The sequence below is a fragment of the Phasianus colchicus genome, chromosome 2, assembly GCF_987193195.1.
Source record: "Phasianus colchicus chromosome 2, bPhaCol1.hap1.1, whole genome shotgun sequence".
Lineage (NCBI taxonomy): Eukaryota > Metazoa > Chordata > Aves > Galliformes > Phasianidae > Phasianus > Phasianus colchicus.
Genome location: NC_143437.1, coordinates 76,153,110 through 76,170,598, shown reverse-complemented (window position 1 = coordinate 76,170,598; position 17,489 = coordinate 76,153,110). Strand labels below are relative to the sequence as shown.

Below are 17,489 nucleotides of genomic sequence, written 5' to 3'. Positions count from 1 at the left end.
TTCTTTGTAAAATGCACTCATGTCAATGTGTATTGTCTTTCAAACCTCATCCCGGAGGCTACTTGAATTTTAATTAATCCTATTCCTAACTGAACTTTGAAAAGAAGTTGTGAAACCTGAAGTTTCATAGTTATATTTAAATGCTAAACTGTCTTCAGGTTATAGTTTCCAGTGAATCACAGGTAAGATCTCATTTCCCTTCAGCTGTCTCCTGGTGATGGGAAGGAGATGAATAGGTCAGAGGGAGTCAGCATCATAAAGTGTCTCAAGCAAAGGATTTTCAGAATTTCTTGTAAGACATATGCCTCTGATTCAAAGCAAAACCAACAATCCTTCTGAAATATGTGTGCATGCCAGGGAAAAGTATTCCTTTCTTTGTTTCACCAAAATGGACTTAATGTCTATTCCAAAGTCCTTTTCTGTCATATTCTATTTCTATGGCTGAACAATTTCACTAAATTACTTCTTTATCAGATGTTTTCTCTACTTGTAATTTCAGAGATTGGATTCCTATCTCCTCACAGTATTTTCTATCTAAATATTGTTCTCATGTCTGCTAACAGGATTACCTGACATATGAGACTGAAAAAAACAATCACATCTGGCCAGTACTGTGTATCTATGGAAGCCTTAGAATCCATTTTTAATTGTAAAAAGTAAGAGGTGCTAACTCAGCTGTCCTGTGGTTCTCTAACAGCTACCAGGCATCCCATGATGTTAAAATATCGCTTTTTTTCCCCCATTCCTTAGCATTTCTTCTGAAGATTGCTGCAAACAGGCATAGACCTTTAAAGAGTTATTCAAGTATTCAACACAAATCTGCAGGATCTTAGGCTTTAATAGCTGCTGTAGAAGAGAGAAGCTGCACTGGGAGTAGAACTGCCTGTGTGCAGCACAGGTCAGAATTTTCAAGAAGGATTTGCAAATTTGTACACAAACTGCAAGTGCATTTGGTGGGTAGGTTCCCAGCTCATCTGGGGGAAACACTGCAGGGAGATCTCTGTTTCTGGGGGAGTGTGGATAACAGTCCTCTTTCCCTCCAAGCCTGACTCACTGAGCTTTCCCTTCCATTTTGACAGAACCTTTGTACAGCAGTGACATGTCACTAGTAGGAAAAGAGTGAGCTAAGTGAGAAGTCATCTTTCAAACTCTGGCATAATTACACTCTCATCATTAGTACACTTCTCTTCTAATGGGGTCAGAGCCATAGCAAAATATTTCCTATAAGATTCCCTTTTTCATCTACACACCGGATAGTTATGTTTCCATAACTTTGAAAGAGGTTCCTATAGCAGGAGAAGAAAGCCCTATCAAACAGGGCGCAGCCCAGCAGCAGTTTCTTATGCTTCAGCTTGTGGGTAAATTACTGTATCACAGTTTTTCTGCTTTTTGCATACTGATGGGATGTGGGGCTCAGCACTGCGTGAGAAGGTAGTCTTGTGAAAAGATTTAAGTTACTGATTTTTTATCAGCTGCGCAGACATAAAGAGTAGTTAACAGCTAAGTGACCCATGAAATACCAGTGTGTGCTTCTAGCCAAACTGCAGCTCTTTTGAAACAGGAGGTATACATGGGAACTACGTGATCTACACCAAGTAGTGTCTGATGAGTCCCAGGTCTAATTTTCAGCAATTTTTTTAAAGAGGAATGATTAACGGAAAAAGCTCTTGATGTGTATTATTTTTATTTATGCCTTTGACCAAATGTTAATGCTACTGAGGAGCCTTGAGTAGCAATTCTCCTGAACGCAGCTGAACAGCACATCTACCACTGGAGTTTCCAGCTGAGGCACTCAGTGATGCTATGTCTGGAATCTCTCCACTCCCTTCTCTCTAAAGGTTTGAAGGACAAATAACTCTCCTCCCCACCCCTCTCTGTAACCTGGCAAATACAGTGCATCCATTGTGCTGGTCAAAGGACCCAGGCCAACAAGTTATTTGTTAACTGGGTTTCTACAATACCATGGTTTGTTTGTTTGTTTTTTCCAGAAATGTTCAAATCAAGGGCAAAACCTGTTGTGCTGTGCTATCTGCAAATGAAGTCTGGAGAAAAAAATATATATTTCCAAGTTGAAAGCCAAAGTAAACTTTGGCCAACAAAATATTGCTTCAAGTGTCTTGGAGATATTTGAATCACAGGACCCAAGTTCCCAATTCATGAGCATGGTACAGTTGGAAATAAGGGTAGGTACAGCCAAAGGATGGAGCTGGAAGGAAGAAACAGAAGAGCAGTCCAATGATCCTTTACTATATTCTAATAGGGAGGCTCTGGCCTTTAACAACAGTTTAAATAGTGCTCTAGATGTCACCTATGATCCCCTTACACATGAATCTGCACATTTCCCCAGTGAGCCTGAAATGGCTGTTTCCCTGCCACTTACCTATCAGAACCTCTCTGGGCAGCCTGTGCCAGCACTCTGTCACCTGCACAGTAAATTGTAGAATTACAGAATGACTTGGGTTTGAAGAAACATTTAAGGTCATGTAGTTCCATCCCTCTGTTATAGGCAGGGACACTTCCCATTAGACCAGGTTGCTCAAAGCCTGATCCAGCCTGGCCTTGATTGCTTCCAAGGAGGGGACATCCACAGCCTCACTGGGCAACCTGTTCCAGTGTCTCACCACTCTCAAAATAAAGAATTTCTTCCTAATATGTAGTCTAAGTCTACCCTCTTCCAGTTTAAAACCATTTCCTCTTGTCCTGTCACTAGCACTGAATGGAAGTACTAAATGAGTGCTTCCTGGTGTTCAACTGTAATCCACAGTGATTTAAAAGTGATGGTGATGCTTTTAATGGCTCTTCAAAGTAACGTTTAAAATCCCTGCAGCATAAAACCAACAGTCTCTTCGCTGGGTGTGCAAATATCTCAGACACACCACTAGAGGGAAGAGTGTCTCCACCTTCAGTATGCAGCAGGCTCTGAGGTGCTTCTCAGAAAGCTTCTCAGAGGGAGTGCTGCACTGGCATGGGGATGACTGACCCTGGAGACGTTCAAGAACCGTGTGGATGTGGCAGTGAGGGACACGGTTAGTGGGCACGGTGGGGGTGGGTCAGTGGTCGGACTAGCTGACCTTAGCGGTCTTTTTCAACCTTACTGATTCTGTGACTCTAATCTGTGCAGTGATTTTTGAGGAGAAAATGAGGGCCATTGATTCTAGTTGCAAGAATACCGGATAAATCAGGCCTCCGTTTGCAGAAATGCTGATGAAAACTTAACACTAATTCGAGGGGAGAAATCCAGATATTTTGAACGTGCAACTTTGGGACCTCAGGTGGATCACTAACAAGGTAACTGAATATTTATGGTCAAACAAAGGATGTGAACCTCCCCTGAGACCACGTTTTTACTCAGCAAATGTGTAATTGCCTTCCTCTTCCTTCCTTCCAAGTGAAATTAAAGAAGAAAGAGTGCTCCAGGAGCACCCCAAATGCACTCCAGCCACCAGGCCCTGGGGCAGACTGAGGCTGCTGAGTGCCAGCCCCTGAGGGACACGTGCTGCCCCATGGCCACTATGGACTGGGCACTGGCTGAGGGAACTCCGGCACCCTGAGCAGAGATGTGTGTGTGAGGAAGGGCCACAACAGCTCCCCATTCTGCTGTACATGGAGAAACACTCCTGTGGATTTGCTATCTCTCTTGGTGAAGGTCTTGCTATCGCAGGGCCGCTCCGAAAGTAATGCCTCCCGTTTAATTATGTTGGCGCATGACATCGGAAGCGGATGTTATGGAGGCCAAGCAGTGGCTATGAGCACAGTGAGGCGGTGGGTGGTGTGTTTAAGCAGCAGTGGGTCCCCTCTACTGGTGCAGATGTTTTTGAGCGCGGTATGCAGGCTCCTGTTCATCACTGGTGAAAATGCACAGCTAGTGGTGGTGACTGTTGAAAAATACTGTTTTGTAGCTGAGAACTTGCTCCGTCAAACAGCGTTATTGTGTTCGTCGTATCTGCTGCAGATTCCATGAAAGCAAGTGGGAAGCATTTACTTTTGGAACAACCTCACACTAAATCCAAGGGGCTAGGTTTCTAAAACAGGAATGCGGACGGCACACTAAGAAACGTTCGTTATGCTACCAGAGCGAACCCACGGGTAGCATGCACGCGTGGATGCCGAGCTACAGAAGCGCGCAGCGTTGCAGCTGCAAACGCGCACGCGCGCTACCCGTGCTCGCGGTTCGGTCGCCACGGCAACAGGCGGGGCAGCGCCCGCTTCCAGCCCGCGCTCGCCGGTTGCCGCCGCTGGGTCGGGCCGGCTGAGGTGAGGTGAGCGCGGGGGAAGCGGGGAATGGGACGTGACCGCAAGAACGGCTCGAGGAGGCGGCTGGGTTAGGGTCAGCCGCCGGAGGATGGAGCAAAAGCCCGGTGGCTTTCTTCTAACCGGCTTTCATTTTTCTTCCTCGGGCCGCCGGGGTGGCTTTGACCAGAATGTCGTGGGATCCGTCCGGAGGGCTCCTACGGCACATCATCCGCCAAGCGGGGCAGCAGTGTGCCGCCCGCGGCCACCCCGTCTCCGAATCGGTGGTGGCTTTCATGGTAAGAGCGATTCCCGCCTGCTGGCAGGGCTACCGTGGTGCGCCGTGTCCGGTTTTACCTGAGGCAAAGATTTCCCCTCCTGTCACCGAGGCGAAGCAAGGACAAAAATCAGGGGTTGTGAGCAACCTGGTCTAGAGGGAGGGTGTTTCATCCCTCTGAAACTCTGTGTGAGAACGTGAGGCCCTGAAAAGGCCGTGGGCACCAAGTCTGGCTTGTGGCAAAGAATAGCAATGACAGGAACATGAACTGTTGATAAATCACGAGGAGAACCAAAATAAATGTTAAAAGACTCAGTTTTAATTATTTCCTCTCAAAGATAAAGAAACATTGACAGCAGAGGAGGTTTTTCACAACTTAGGAGGTTATTTGCATGGAGTAGATGCTGTGATATAAATTGAAAGCTTTCTTTTGGCCATTTCTAGGTGAAAGCCGTTGTTCTAGATCCAAGAAATGACTTTGATGTGGATCAGATCCTTACAAAAAAAGATGTGCAAAATCTTATCCAGGTAATTCCGACAGGATGGTGAGTGTCAGTGCTTTGCTGAGACTGCATCATTATATGCAGTAATTATAATGTCATTTTACTTTGATACAAACATTTTCAGAACTTTAACGACAGTTTCTACCATAGCTCTGCAGCTGAAGCTTATGTGTTCACTCAGGTTGATAAATAGAATTTGTTGTGTGTCTAGGGAATGGAGGAAACTGCTCTGCAGCGTTTCAGAACCTGTCACGCAATTGTGAGCAGTTGAGAAGTTTCCCAGCTATTTCAAAAGAGCTCACCTCTGTGTCTCTCTCCTTAGCTCTGTGTTTCCAGGCTGCTTGACACAACAAACCCATCCCTGAGCACGATTAAGATGCAAGTTTACTTTGACTTGAACTATGCAAACAGAGGTAATTTCAATATAATAATATTTAATAGAAGCAGTTCATTCTGACTTTAGACTTTCACCTCTCCCTATAGAATCATAGATCAGAGAATTGTAGAATTGCCTGGATTGAAAAGGACCACGATGATCATCTAGTTTCAACGCCCCTGCTATGTGCAGGGGTAATAATGATTCCTTCTTAAATGAATGCTGGTGCTAAAGTAAAATAACAAGCCCTGGAGAAATGTATTATATAGGAGTGAGTGTGTTTCAGCAAACAAAGCTCAGGCTGCACCTGTGTATCTGATAGAGAACCACCACATGGAAATTCATTGGTGTATCTGAAAGAGAAACTGATGGTCTATCAATATCCATAAACGAGAGCTATGAACAAGCTTCAACAACTGTGGTTTTAACCAAGTCTGCTTTGGTCTAATCAGTGATATTTTATATATATATAACTTTATATGGTCTCAGCAAGGGAGTGTGGAAGTGGAAGAAAAGTGAGATGGAGAGATGTCTCTGCTGTAATGAATGTCTTATCTCAGAGGGATGGTGAGGGTTGGCTGGGACACAGAAAATGAAATAAGAGTAGACAAGAAGTAAATATTTCCAGGAGATGGGGACTGTCATGGAAGTATTTTCTTCTTAGCATGTAGTAAAAACAAAAACAAGCAAAACTGGGAAGCTGTTCCAAAGTCTTCTAGATGCAGTAAGCTCAGTAAGTCCAGTAAAATGACTTGTGAGATCCTGCGTGATGTTCAGATTTGGTCATGTCACTTCAAGTGTGTATGAAATGTGTGTGTGTGTGTTAGGTGTCCTACTGCACTCACGGATTCTAGTAAGGCAGAATTGCTGCTTTAAGTTACCCTGAACCATCTGGCCTCTACTGATGCTAATCTTGCTAGTTTTGCTAATATTTAACTTCACTGCAGTTAAATAGAAGAGCATGATACCTTGTACATGTCTTTCACATATCACGGCTTCAGAAACCTTAAATTGGTTGTGGTTATGAATTGTCCTGTCTGCGTAAGTCAAATTCCAAAGAATACAGGCAGTGCTTTCTAACTGTCCTTCTTTTTGTAGCTGAATTACTCAGAGAGCATCGTCGTGTTCTGGAGGGCAGGTTGGCTCCTCTGCTCAGGGACATCACGGATAGTCGTCCCCGCACGCAAGAGGAAATGAAGCATGTGTATCAAAGGATCGTTAGCTACGTGCTGCTGAGCTCTGGTCTGGGATCCCCAACAGACATTGAGGTTGTCAGAGAGGTCATAGGTCTGTAAAAGCTCTCTTGTGAAATTGGACTTCTCTTATTGAAGAATAAACTGTCACCTTTTTGTTGATCTTTAGAAATAGATGTGCTAAATTGTCATGATTGTGTACTGCCCAAACTGTCACTGCTCAGCTTTGATGTCTACATTTGCCATGAATTTCTGCTTCCTGTAGCTGTTGTTCAGGAGAGGATATTTTTGCAAGTTTAATCACTTTTTTTCCCTATTCTCTCACCTTCCAGCTGCACTGCAGAGTATATTCCCCCAGACAGCTCTGGTTTCTTTCCTATCACTCAGTAAGAAGGATAAAGAGCAACAGCTAAAAAATCTCACCATGCTAGTCACAGGAATTCGGTTGTACAACAAGGAATGTGGGAAAGGAGGAAAAGGCATCGATGACTGTAAGTATACAAGTATGCATTTGGGTTGTCAGTTCCTGACCTTCCTCACCAGAGTACCTCCAGTTATACCCCATCTCACTAGATAAACAGTTTTACCCAGGATCTGTAAAGCTGAAGGAAAAGAACAAATTTAGTATTTGATTATAGGTTTCCATGCAAGCTACTACTCTGTTGTTAAGAGAGAATCCTGTTGGTTTAGATTCATAGAATCATAGAATCTTTAGAGTTGGAAGGGACCTTTAAAGGTCATCTCCCCTGCAATGAAAAGGGACATGCATAGCTAGATCAGGTTGCCCAGAGCCTACTCCAGCCTGACCTTGAAAGTCTCCAGGACTGGGACATCCACCACATCTCTGAGCAAGCAGTGCCTCAAGGATTACACATATTAACTTCATGCACTAATTTACCTCAGAAAAACTTGCTCTTAGATCTCTTGCCATTGAGTGAATTAAATGTGTAACTTTTGCCTTAAAAAGCAGTTAATTAAGATCTTGAAAGGGCACTGTTGATCCAATTAAAATTTTCTGTTGAGTAAGAGTAATGAGAATTACACTTAAAGAAAAGTTGCTTGGGCAATATCTGAATTCCAGCAATTTAGAGTTACTTCTTCAGATTCTTAACATGTTCTTAATATGTTCTCTTTTGCATTTTGAAACTTCCTACTTGTTTCATGTGTAAAAAAACATCAGTAGGCATCTCGGAATTTTTGAAAACGTGTATTTGGAACAGGGCAAGATTTACCTTTGTTATTGGTATTTTGCAAATGAGGAAACCTGTCAGCGTGCACTACTGAAGTGCATCTACTGTAAAGCAAGACTCTGCACAGTCCTCGACTGTTGTATTGCCACAACTGTAATTCTGACTTTATTGTAAGATACAGTGGTTGAATCTAGTATGCAAACATTTGGGAATGTAAGGCTAGAGTTCAGTATTTAAATGGAGTACTGCTTGGCTCTAATATTGCACTGTAACCATTTGCTCATGTTTTCAAGCACTCTTTATATGTATGTATCTTGTGTTTGTTCTGTATAAACAGTGCCAGCCATTCTGAACGAAGCTATCCCAGCAGCCACACAATCTATTGAAGACCATCTTAATGCTTGCCATGTGCTAGCCCACCATTACACTGCTCTGCTGGAATCCATGCATGAAGACCAGAACAGATACAGGCAGCTTAGTTCTTTAAAACTGAAAGAAGCACTGTTCAATGTGAGGCAGTACGAGGCCTTTCTTTGCATCCTTCTGGTGAGATACCACCTTGTTTTACCCCGCAGGGTTTTATTGCAATAGAGGGTATCCAAGTTACCTTCTTGTACAGGACTGGAAAAAAATCAAAATGAAAGAAATCAGAACTAATAAAAATCAGATGATTCTCAGTATAGGAGAACCTACATAACCTGTCATGCTGAGCTCAGTACCAAACATGCTGGGTTTTGCTGCTTTCAGGTAAAAGGCAACGTGCATTAATTGTTTGTTGCAGTGTCACTGTGATTCTATTTCATTTCTGGAGGTTTCCTTTCCTGGGGAGGATGTGTCTTTTTTTTCACCAAAGGACTGCAAATGTAGGACATTTGCCATGTTTGTGTTCTGAGACTCAGTCTGCTCAGACACTGCACAGATGACTGGAGAAAGTGGGATTCTGCCATCAGATACGTAGTAAGAAAAGCCAGATGACCTGAACTTAAATGAAGAAGATGTGGGTCAAGAAGATTTTCATCTACTAAAAGCTGTCACCCAAAAGAAAGATGAAAGAAAAATTATGCCTGTTCAGTTCATACATCATCTCAGTTTTAGGCTGTAGACATCCCCAGCACTTTGGACTTGTCATCCAAAGTCTCAAGAACACAATTTAAATTCCTGAAACTTGTTACACTTATGAAGATAGTTTTATTTGCCTTTTGAAAACTGTTTGGTTTTTTTCTATTAGCCTATCCTTTATGTCATAAAGCTTAAGAAAATATTTCATTTAGTAATTTTTTTGTTACTAAATACTTTTTTTTTACTATCATACTTCTTACCTGAAGTACGTTCTTCTTCCAGTCTGACACAATTACAAGTGGTCAAGAAATTGAAAAGTTGAACGTGGAATTTACAGCAACAATGGAGCAGTTAAAAAGCACCATTCAGAATAAGGTTTCTGTAGATACCAAAGAAGCTTTTGTAAGTATTTGAAAGGAAAACCTATTTGGCTTTAATTATTAAAAAATTATGAAAACATTGCTAAATACTTTGTAGGAGTGGTTTTGCCTAGTTTAAGAAAAAAGCTGCAGCTTATAAAAGCACTCTGAGTGGTTTTTGGGCAGGCAGCTAAACTATGGGACTTGATCTCAAGGTAAAAGGAGAGCAAGGTACAAAATGGGGGGAAGAAATTAAATACTATTTTGCTGTGTCTCGAGTCATTTGTCAGTATTTTTAGGATTACAGCAATGTTTTCCTGTGTTGTTTCAATATCTCATCCTTCAGAATAAGTAATTAGAAAGCAAAATAAAGTCTAATGTAGAGGGGGAAAGGAGGAATACCATGCACCTTGTGCCTATTCTGAGCAGAAAACTTGTGGAAACAGTGTGATCTGGCACTGTATGTGTGCTTGTGATTTTACAGGCCAGACATTCTCATTTGGAGAACATTTACACTGCTCATCAAGTTGCTCAGATCAGTTTTTCTCCTGTATCTTCACAAGGCTTAAGTGCTTGGTGCATACTTTAACACAGTGGTAAAGAAAGAGGAAAGAGATGGGTAGTCTTTCCTCAGGGGTGGGTGAGAGGAGGAAGCCCAGTTTAGGCTCTGAGACTTCTGGAAAATCATGTCCCTTCCCTGGTGACGGAAGAAGTCTGTGAAGATTCAGTTCACCGACCTGAGTTCAACCTTTCTGAATACACACTGCCCTTCTCCTCAGAAGCTGTCTCCTCCTGTCTGCTTCCCAGATTTCTTCTCTTCAAGTTGGTTAGTTGTTTCTTCTCCTCTGCTGAGGGCAGAATATGTAATGTGATTTGATTTCAGATGTTTGCAGATGGAGATTTCCTTGTTACAAAACAGATTTTGTTGCCTTTGGCTAGTTGCTGAGAAGCTGAATCCTGAGGGAATGTGGAGAAGCAGGATATTCTGCCAGTTAAAATTACAGAACAAGGACTCTATTTGTAGTAAACCTTTATTTCAGAAGACAGTAGATTTTATTAATATTCTTTTTATTCTAGTTTGTTATAGAAAGAATGGTTTTGATCCTTGCTTCCTTTCCTTTCATTTCTTCCAGTTCTGTAACCTTAACATTCTCACCATGCTGTGATGCTGACAGATTCCAGACCCAACTCTTTTGACCGTTCATGTAATAATGCTGGTAACATGCATGAAATACAATGGTGTTAGCATCCATCTGGGATAGGTCAAAAATTTTCTCATAAAAACTGCATGTTTAGATGTTACCAAACACATAATTGAAGTAAATATTTATACTTCAAGCTGAAAAGCTTCTTCTATATGTGAGTACATGTGGACGTGAGAGTTGCTGCTGGGAATGGCAGCTTCCAATTTTGTTTGGAACGCCGTACCCATCTGAAGAGGCTTGCACACCATTTGTCTGATACACACCATAGCTTGGCCACTGTGGCACTAAGTCACTCTGGAAGCAGAATGACAAAGACAGATCCTTTGATGATAGGAGCTGGGAGGTTATTTCATTTGCTAGTTTAGTTGGTGTGGTTCATCTGGTTCTTCCTATTCCTGTATAACTCATTTCCTGTTACAAATCTGCAGTGTCAGTGGAGCTCTCAGTTCCAGATATGGTCTTGGAGTAATCTGTTTGGAAAAGACTTCAGAGTGAATAGTAGAATCATAGAATCATAGAATGGCCTGGGTTGAAAAGGACCATAATGATCATCTAGTTTCAACCCCCCTGCTATGTGCAGGATTGCCAATCACTAGAAGAGTACCATTCTGGCCTGTGGCCACATGTAGGTGCTTGACACTGAGGTGGCAGTTCCATTTTCAAAACCCAGAGCTTCCCCCAGAGTTTCTGAGTGCTGAAAGCCTTGTACATCAGGTCAGCTTTGTTGAAATCATGAATTGTTGTGCATAGCATACATGTTGTGTTGCAGATACAAAATGATTCTGGATTTCAGGTAACAATCTTTTTTTTTTCTTTTCCCTAGCCTCTTTTTGTTGCAGCTTTTAACCTATGGTCCAGGTTTCAGGATGAGATACTTCTGCTAAGTTTCCTCACAAATATGACTAACTCTCTGCAGCAGTTCTTGGAAACCCAGTCACAGCTTTTTCCTGAGGAACTGCTAACATCTCTTCTGGAAGGGGTGACTGTGAAAACTGATAAGGAGAGGATAAGAGAAACCATGGGTACTGAAAGTTATTACCGTTTTGTTTTCCTTCGTTTCTCAAGATTATTGAGGTGGTGGTGGGTTTTCGTTTTTGTTTTTGTTTGCCAAAATTATTTTTTGTAAAGATGATACCCCTCATAAACCAAGTTATATTCAAGGAAATGCATTGTATGTGAGTGGGTGAAAACGAAATAGGAGCACTTGATATTACCATCCTTTTGCAGTTCTGTTTTCAAATAAAACTAATGCTTTTGAAGCAGGATCCCCCAGTACTGATTTTTCAGTCATTCAGGGCTGATTCCTTGGGATCCCTTCAGAGGTAGGTCTTAAATTTTGGGATTTTGGGATCTTGGCTCTGCATATCCCACTGTGAAGATAATAGTAATCAGCTCAGCCTGTAGCTTTATTGTATTTGAAACATCAGATGTCTTGTTACTGAAATCTTTCCCATGTTAAACCATAGGGACAAGAGTGAATGTTTCTGACTTCAAGAACCAGGAATGGCTTTTTCCAGAGACTACCACTAATTTTGATGAATTGTTAATCCAGTACCACGGTTTCTGTGCACATGCAATTGGTGTAAAAGGCCTCACCCTTCCAGGTATGCACTGCAGTTAGATGTTCTCCTTACTTTATATGTACACAAGTACTAGGGGAAATGTGAAGACATATTCTGGAACTGTCCTCTTCTTTCAGAGCTAGAGTTCTGCATTTTTTGTAATTTTCACTCCTGGATGATTTCCCCCGTTAAAGAAATATTCTTTAAGAAATATCCAGATAAAATGCCCAAAATAGAAGGTAGGAAGGCTTCAGGGATGGTAGGCACAAGCAACCAGAAGCAAAGCCAAGATGAGATGGATGAATGTTTCCTCTTTGCTATTTGTCCTTCTATATAATCTACATTGCAGCTGAATGCAGGTTTGTTTATTGTTGTCAATGTGTTTTTATAGAGTCATTGGAAAATTGTCAGAGACAGAATACTGTTTCTCTTTGTTGCAAACACACACATCCATGCCTTAAACAATGGATAGTTATTCAAACAGTAGATACAAAGTACCAAAAGTTTTCTCTGACAATAATACAAAATTGCACTTAGTGGTCAGCTAATGGTTGGATTTTATTTGGTCTGTCTAAGGTCACTTGTCTTGAAAGCAAGTCTCATTTCAGCTACTCCACCAGTTCATATTTTCTGTCTCCTTGTGTTTTATAGAACCTATCCATATGGACTATTTTAAACCTACAGGAGACTGGGAGGAAAATATGGCAATTTCTTGGCAGTATAAACAAATACATAATTTAATGGTGGTGTAAACATATTTAAACACTTACTTAGTGCTGCATGTGAGAACAGCTGTCCTGGGTTGGACTGAAGGTCTCTCCAGCCTTGTAGATACATACAGATTGCTGGATGTGGTCAGTCATGGACACTTGAAGATCATGAGTAATTAAGTAGAAACAGTACTTCTTTCATTATATTCTTCCCCGTTTCAGCAGTCAGAGATTATGGGACTTCTTCAGATGAATGTTGTGTCTGCACTTTTCTGTTAAATAATCCTCAACAGAGATTTTTCACTTATCTAATTGCTTTTTGAATCCACTTACAGTTTGCCATGGGATATTCTTATTGTCGTTAAGTCCTACAATTATAATTATGTGTAGTATGAAAAGTACCTCTTTTAGAGAAGGTTTTAAGCTCCAGCTTGGTAATTTCATCAAAGGTTGTTTTCCTATTAGAAAAATTAGCAAGTAGTGATTTTACATCTAATGTTCTACAGGTATTACAATCTCATATCATGTTATTTCTTATCAGTTGCTTGTTCTCAGTGCTGTGAGGATACCTCTTTCTTTAACTCTACCTCTGTGGAAACTATCCCAAGCCTTGGATCACTTCCAGCTCACTTCACTTAATTTATATTTTTTAATGAATTGGAACAAAATGTAGTATAAGAGATGTAGGCTTCTACTGTTTTTTTCTCCCCTTCTGTATCCGAATAATTCCTGATGTTATTCATGCTTTTTTTGATTGCCATTTAATATCTTCAGAGCACTGTCTGAGGTGATTCTAGCCTTTCCTAAACAAAGACAGCCAAAGCAGAGCCATTCACTGTAGCTGAGCTCAATTTGTATTTTCTTTGATAAGTTATTTGGCTGTGATTGACATTTATTTTCCTTTTTTACTTTATTGTCCAGCTTCTTGGCTGCTTCTTCTGCTTCTTTGCTTAATTTCAGTGTTGGGTCCCTTGGTATAAAGGGACTGCTGATCTGGAGATTTTAGGGGAAACATTTCTGGGTATGGGCAGTGTTTTTTACACCTTTGCTATAACGTGTTTCATCCATTGTTTTTCTCACAGGCACAACTACTAGTCTAGACTAAGGCATAGTGGTTGGAAAGTGATCAAAAGCAGTTGTGATGACCTAAAGAAATTTACTTTTCTGTATTTAAAAATTTTCTTCCAGAGATTTATTCTGATTTCAGAAAAAAAAAAGAAAAAATAAGTGAAGCTGATTTGAGGAAAATGTATGACCTTGATTAAAATTACCTTTTGGATTGCATATCATAGTGTTTTGGTTTTGTTTTTCCTTAGGAAATCCTGCTATTGGCATTCTGAAGCACAAGGACAGATGTTATGTTTTCAGTTCCAAAGAATCTGCATACATTTTTGCTCAAGATCCAGATAAGTTCATTCAACTGAATGTAGAAAAAGCAAAAGAACACGCAGAGCTAATTCAGCTGCTCAACCTTCATCATCAGTTTGGATACCTTGCTCCACATATGCGGGTACTCATTGCCCATGCCTCTTGCTGAACAACTGTTGGATTGCTGGTTTATCTGTTGTTTCTAGAACATAAAAAGAACAGGGGTGATACCCAGAAGAATAATCTGCCTATCACACAGGATGCCTGTTGGTCCATCTCTTCCAGATCTTCATGGTGTAGATAAGAAACATCTTCCCTTAACATTCTCACCTTGTCTCTTACCAGGAGAATGTGTGGAGTTGCAGGATTGTGGTAGTGGTAAAAAGAGCTGTTTGTCCTTAGCCAAGGAAAATCTTGTGTCTGATGTTTCTTTTTCTCATTTTTGCAAAATTAGCTTAAAGGAACAGAAAGTAAATGCAATTGAAGATATGCCAGATACCGTATTAACTAGAGCTTTCACTCAGAATTTCATTTGTATGTGTTGGTTGAGGATGTAGTGATATATGGGACAGAGACTGTGGAATATTTTACACAATGAAAAGGGACTATGATCTACCATAATGAATGTGATAGTTCTACCGTGTGAAATCCAAGGGCTTGATTGGCTGTGTTAAACTTTGTCTGTGTTGCATCATGAATTCGAAATCCCTAGCAATGTAAAGAACACAGTCTTGAACTGACCCTTGGTGGTTCATATCCCACCTCTGGCAGAGAATCACAGAATTAGAAAGGTTGGAAAAGACCTCTAAGATCACCTAGTGCAACTGTCAGCCCACCCTCACCATGCCCACTGACTGTGTCCCTCAGTACCACATCCATGCAGTTCTTGAACAGTTTCTTTTCTTTTTAGTGGAGTCATAGGATCAAAAATATTGTTGAATGTAAAAATCATTACCTACTTGCAATGTACAGGTTTGCAGGTTTCTTTTTGCTATCTTACTTAAACGCCTTTATCCTTCTCACTAATGACTTGCTTGTTGTTTTTATTTCCATCCAGTTAAGAAGTGCAGACAAACTTCCAATGAAACCAGTCACAAAATGTGACAGTGGTACTCAAACTGATACTCATATCTTGCCTCCAACTATTGTGAAATCCTATGAATGGAATGAGTGGGAACTGAGAAGAAAAGCTATAAAATTGGTTTGTATTTTGTTATTATCAGTGCACAGATGTTAAGATGTATTCAGCAGTTTAACATAAGCAATGGTGTGTGTTTTCTAATAGTTGAGCACAAAGAGCTTACAAGCAAATTTGTAGCTCATTGGTTTGACCTGTTGAGAGACAAAGTACTCAGTTTAGTATCAGCATCTAGCCAGAAAACTTGAAGTGTTAAAATATTACTTTCTTAGAAGACATAAGATTAGGCTGTAGATTTTCTACACCTAGGTGCTTCAGTTTCCTCTGCAGTCACAAGAGATCTAGCTAGTGGAGTTTTGGAGAGTGTTTGGATTCCTGATGGGAAGACCAAATTCCAGGTCTCCACCTCTGCTGTCTTTCACTTCAGGCTCCATCAACAGGACTGGACTTTGGGAACTTTCTCACCCCTTACTTATGTTGGGGTCTGAATCCCACAGTGTGAGACTGCATTTGCTGTGTTTCAGTGACAACATCATATGATTTACAGTGTTATACACCATTGGTGACATAGAAGAAGGAGCATACATTTTGCTACCAGCTGATTTTGTAATTTCAGCACTTCATAAGAAGAGGTTTTGTCATTGTATCTACAACAGTTGCTATGATTAAACGTGGCTTTCTTATTGCCATCATAATCATAAAATCATGGAATCATAGAATGGCTTAGGTTGGAGGGGATCTTAAAGATCATCTAATTCCAAACCCTCCTGCCATGGACAGGGTTGCCAACTACTGCATCAGATAAATAACATTATCTTTTGCCTCTTGCCAAGGGGCTAGCAAGTAATGTCTTGAAAGAAGTTTTGTTTTTTTTTTCCTTTTTATTTGGTAATCTGTGATACCAACCACCAAACCTCATCACATAAGGCACAATTACCAAAGAAAACACAAAACCTGCAAGAGGCTGACTTAAAATTGTGCACACAGTGCTGTTCACACATTCCATTAGTCTCAAGAGTTAATTCCAATAAATTTTGAGTGAAATGTGCAATGTTACAGATCTGTGATGCCCACAGGTGTTACAAATGCAGAATGTGTACTGCCTACGTATAACAGCAGTGCTAAAATGTCCCAACAAAATTTTGCTTAATTTGATTCTTTTTGTCTCTTTAGACCAATTTGCGTCGCAAATTAACTCACGCCATGCAGACTGATCTCAGCCATCTGAGAAGGGAGAACTCCACCCAAGTGTACCTGCCCAAAGATGTCAGCACCCAAACAAAGCGTGACAGCTCAAGCAGTGTACCCAGACCACAGATTTTCTTGGCTGGTCTCCGAGGAGGATCATCTGCTACTACTGAAATGGTCAAAGTGGACTTAACAAGACCAGTAGATAAAGCCTAAGAGAAAAGGAGAGACTTAAGGAAATATATTAATTATATATAAGAATCTCAGTATTATTGAGTTACAGAAAAATCATAGAATGGTTTGGGTTGGAAGGGACCTTTAAGATCATCTATTTCCAGCCCCCTGCTATAGGCAGGGACACCTCCCTCTAGACCAGGCTGCTCACAGCCCCATCCAGCCTGGCCTTGGATATCCTGTGTCTTTTGATTGCAGGAGCTGACTTATCTGCTGGGGCCTCCTAGTAGGATGGCATTAAGTGATAGAAATGAATCCTGAAACACACAGAGAAAAAAGCAATTTTGAATCAAGATGTGCCAGAAGACTTTAACTTAAACCAACATTTAAATGTGTTACGTGGTTCTGGGATTTTCTTGACATTTGAATACGATGATTGCTTGCTGAAACGCTGTCCTAAGAGCCTTAAGAGGTAAGACCAGCAAAATGGGATCTCCCTATATCCTTGGGATGTTCGTGGATGTCCTTCTGTGGCATATGTCCTCATGAGTGTAGGCACATGCAAGGAGCTGGAGCTCTGTGGGATGCTCTGAGGTGTCTGGTAATTTCTGTGGGCTGACATCAGCTGAGAGGTGTGCAGGTGGGCACACAGGACACAATAGCAGCTTGGGGCATCTTTTTTGAAAAGCTCTGCATCGCTTGTGTTTAAAAAGAAACTAAAACCCAACGGGAAAAGGTTTTTAGCTGTACTTCATTGCTTCATGTCGCACATCTGTACAATGTAAAAGCGGCAGGCAGCAGCGCGGGGAGCGGGGCGGCAGAGCCTCGCACGGCACGCGGCTGCTGCTCCCCTCGCGGCGCTGACTCCTCCCGCCCGCCGCTACCGGGTGTCGCCGTCCCCGCCGGTGGACGTTCTGCCCGAGCGGAGCCTCCGCCTCTATGGTAGAAAGCGGAGGG

General features: G+C 41.4%; 1 protein-coding gene across 3 annotated transcripts; it reads left to right on the top strand.

Annotated features, from left to right (window-relative positions):
• Positions 1-4,131: 4,131 nt before the first annotated feature.
• Positions 4,132-17,267, top strand: CFAP206 (cilia and flagella associated protein 206). 3 transcript variants are annotated; one of them, XM_031611077.2, is made up of 13 exons: positions 4,132-4,259; positions 4,421-4,529; positions 4,952-5,035; positions 5,333-5,423; positions 6,485-6,673; positions 6,912-7,070; positions 8,107-8,315; positions 9,111-9,230; positions 11,216-11,414; positions 11,859-11,996; positions 13,981-14,174; positions 15,090-15,233; positions 16,344-17,267. In XM_031611077.2, exons 2-13 carry the CDS (start codon positions 4,422-4,424, stop codon positions 16,572-16,574), a joined length of 1,866 nt encoding a protein of 621 aa, XP_031466937.2. In that variant the 5' UTR covers positions 4,132-4,259; position 4,421; the 3' UTR covers positions 16,575-17,267. The 3 variants fall into 3 exon arrangements, with proteins under 3 accessions (XP_031466937.2, XP_031466939.2, XP_031466938.2); XM_031611079.2 differs by having other exon boundaries at positions 4,180-4,254; XM_031611078.2 differs by lacking the exon at positions 4,132-4,259 and having other exon boundaries at positions 4,274-4,529.
• The last annotated feature ends 222 nt before the right edge of the window (positions 17,268-17,489 follow it).

What these genes read in the sequence shown, in the direction of transcription:
- CFAP206 (XM_031611077.2), top strand. Translation starts at nt 4,422, where the DNA reads ATGTCGTGGGATCCGTCCGGAGGGCTCCTACGGCACATCATCCGCCAA. An exon ending in AATCGGTGGTGGCTTTCATG is followed by an intron (nt 4,530 to 4,951) that starts GTAAGAGCGATT and finishes GGCCATTTCTAG; the next exon opens with GTGAAAGCCGTTGTTCTAGA. An exon ending in CTTGAACTATGCAAACAGAG is followed by an intron (nt 5,424 to 6,484) that starts GTAATTTCAATA and finishes TTCTTTTTGTAG; the next exon opens with CTGAATTACTCAGAGAGCAT.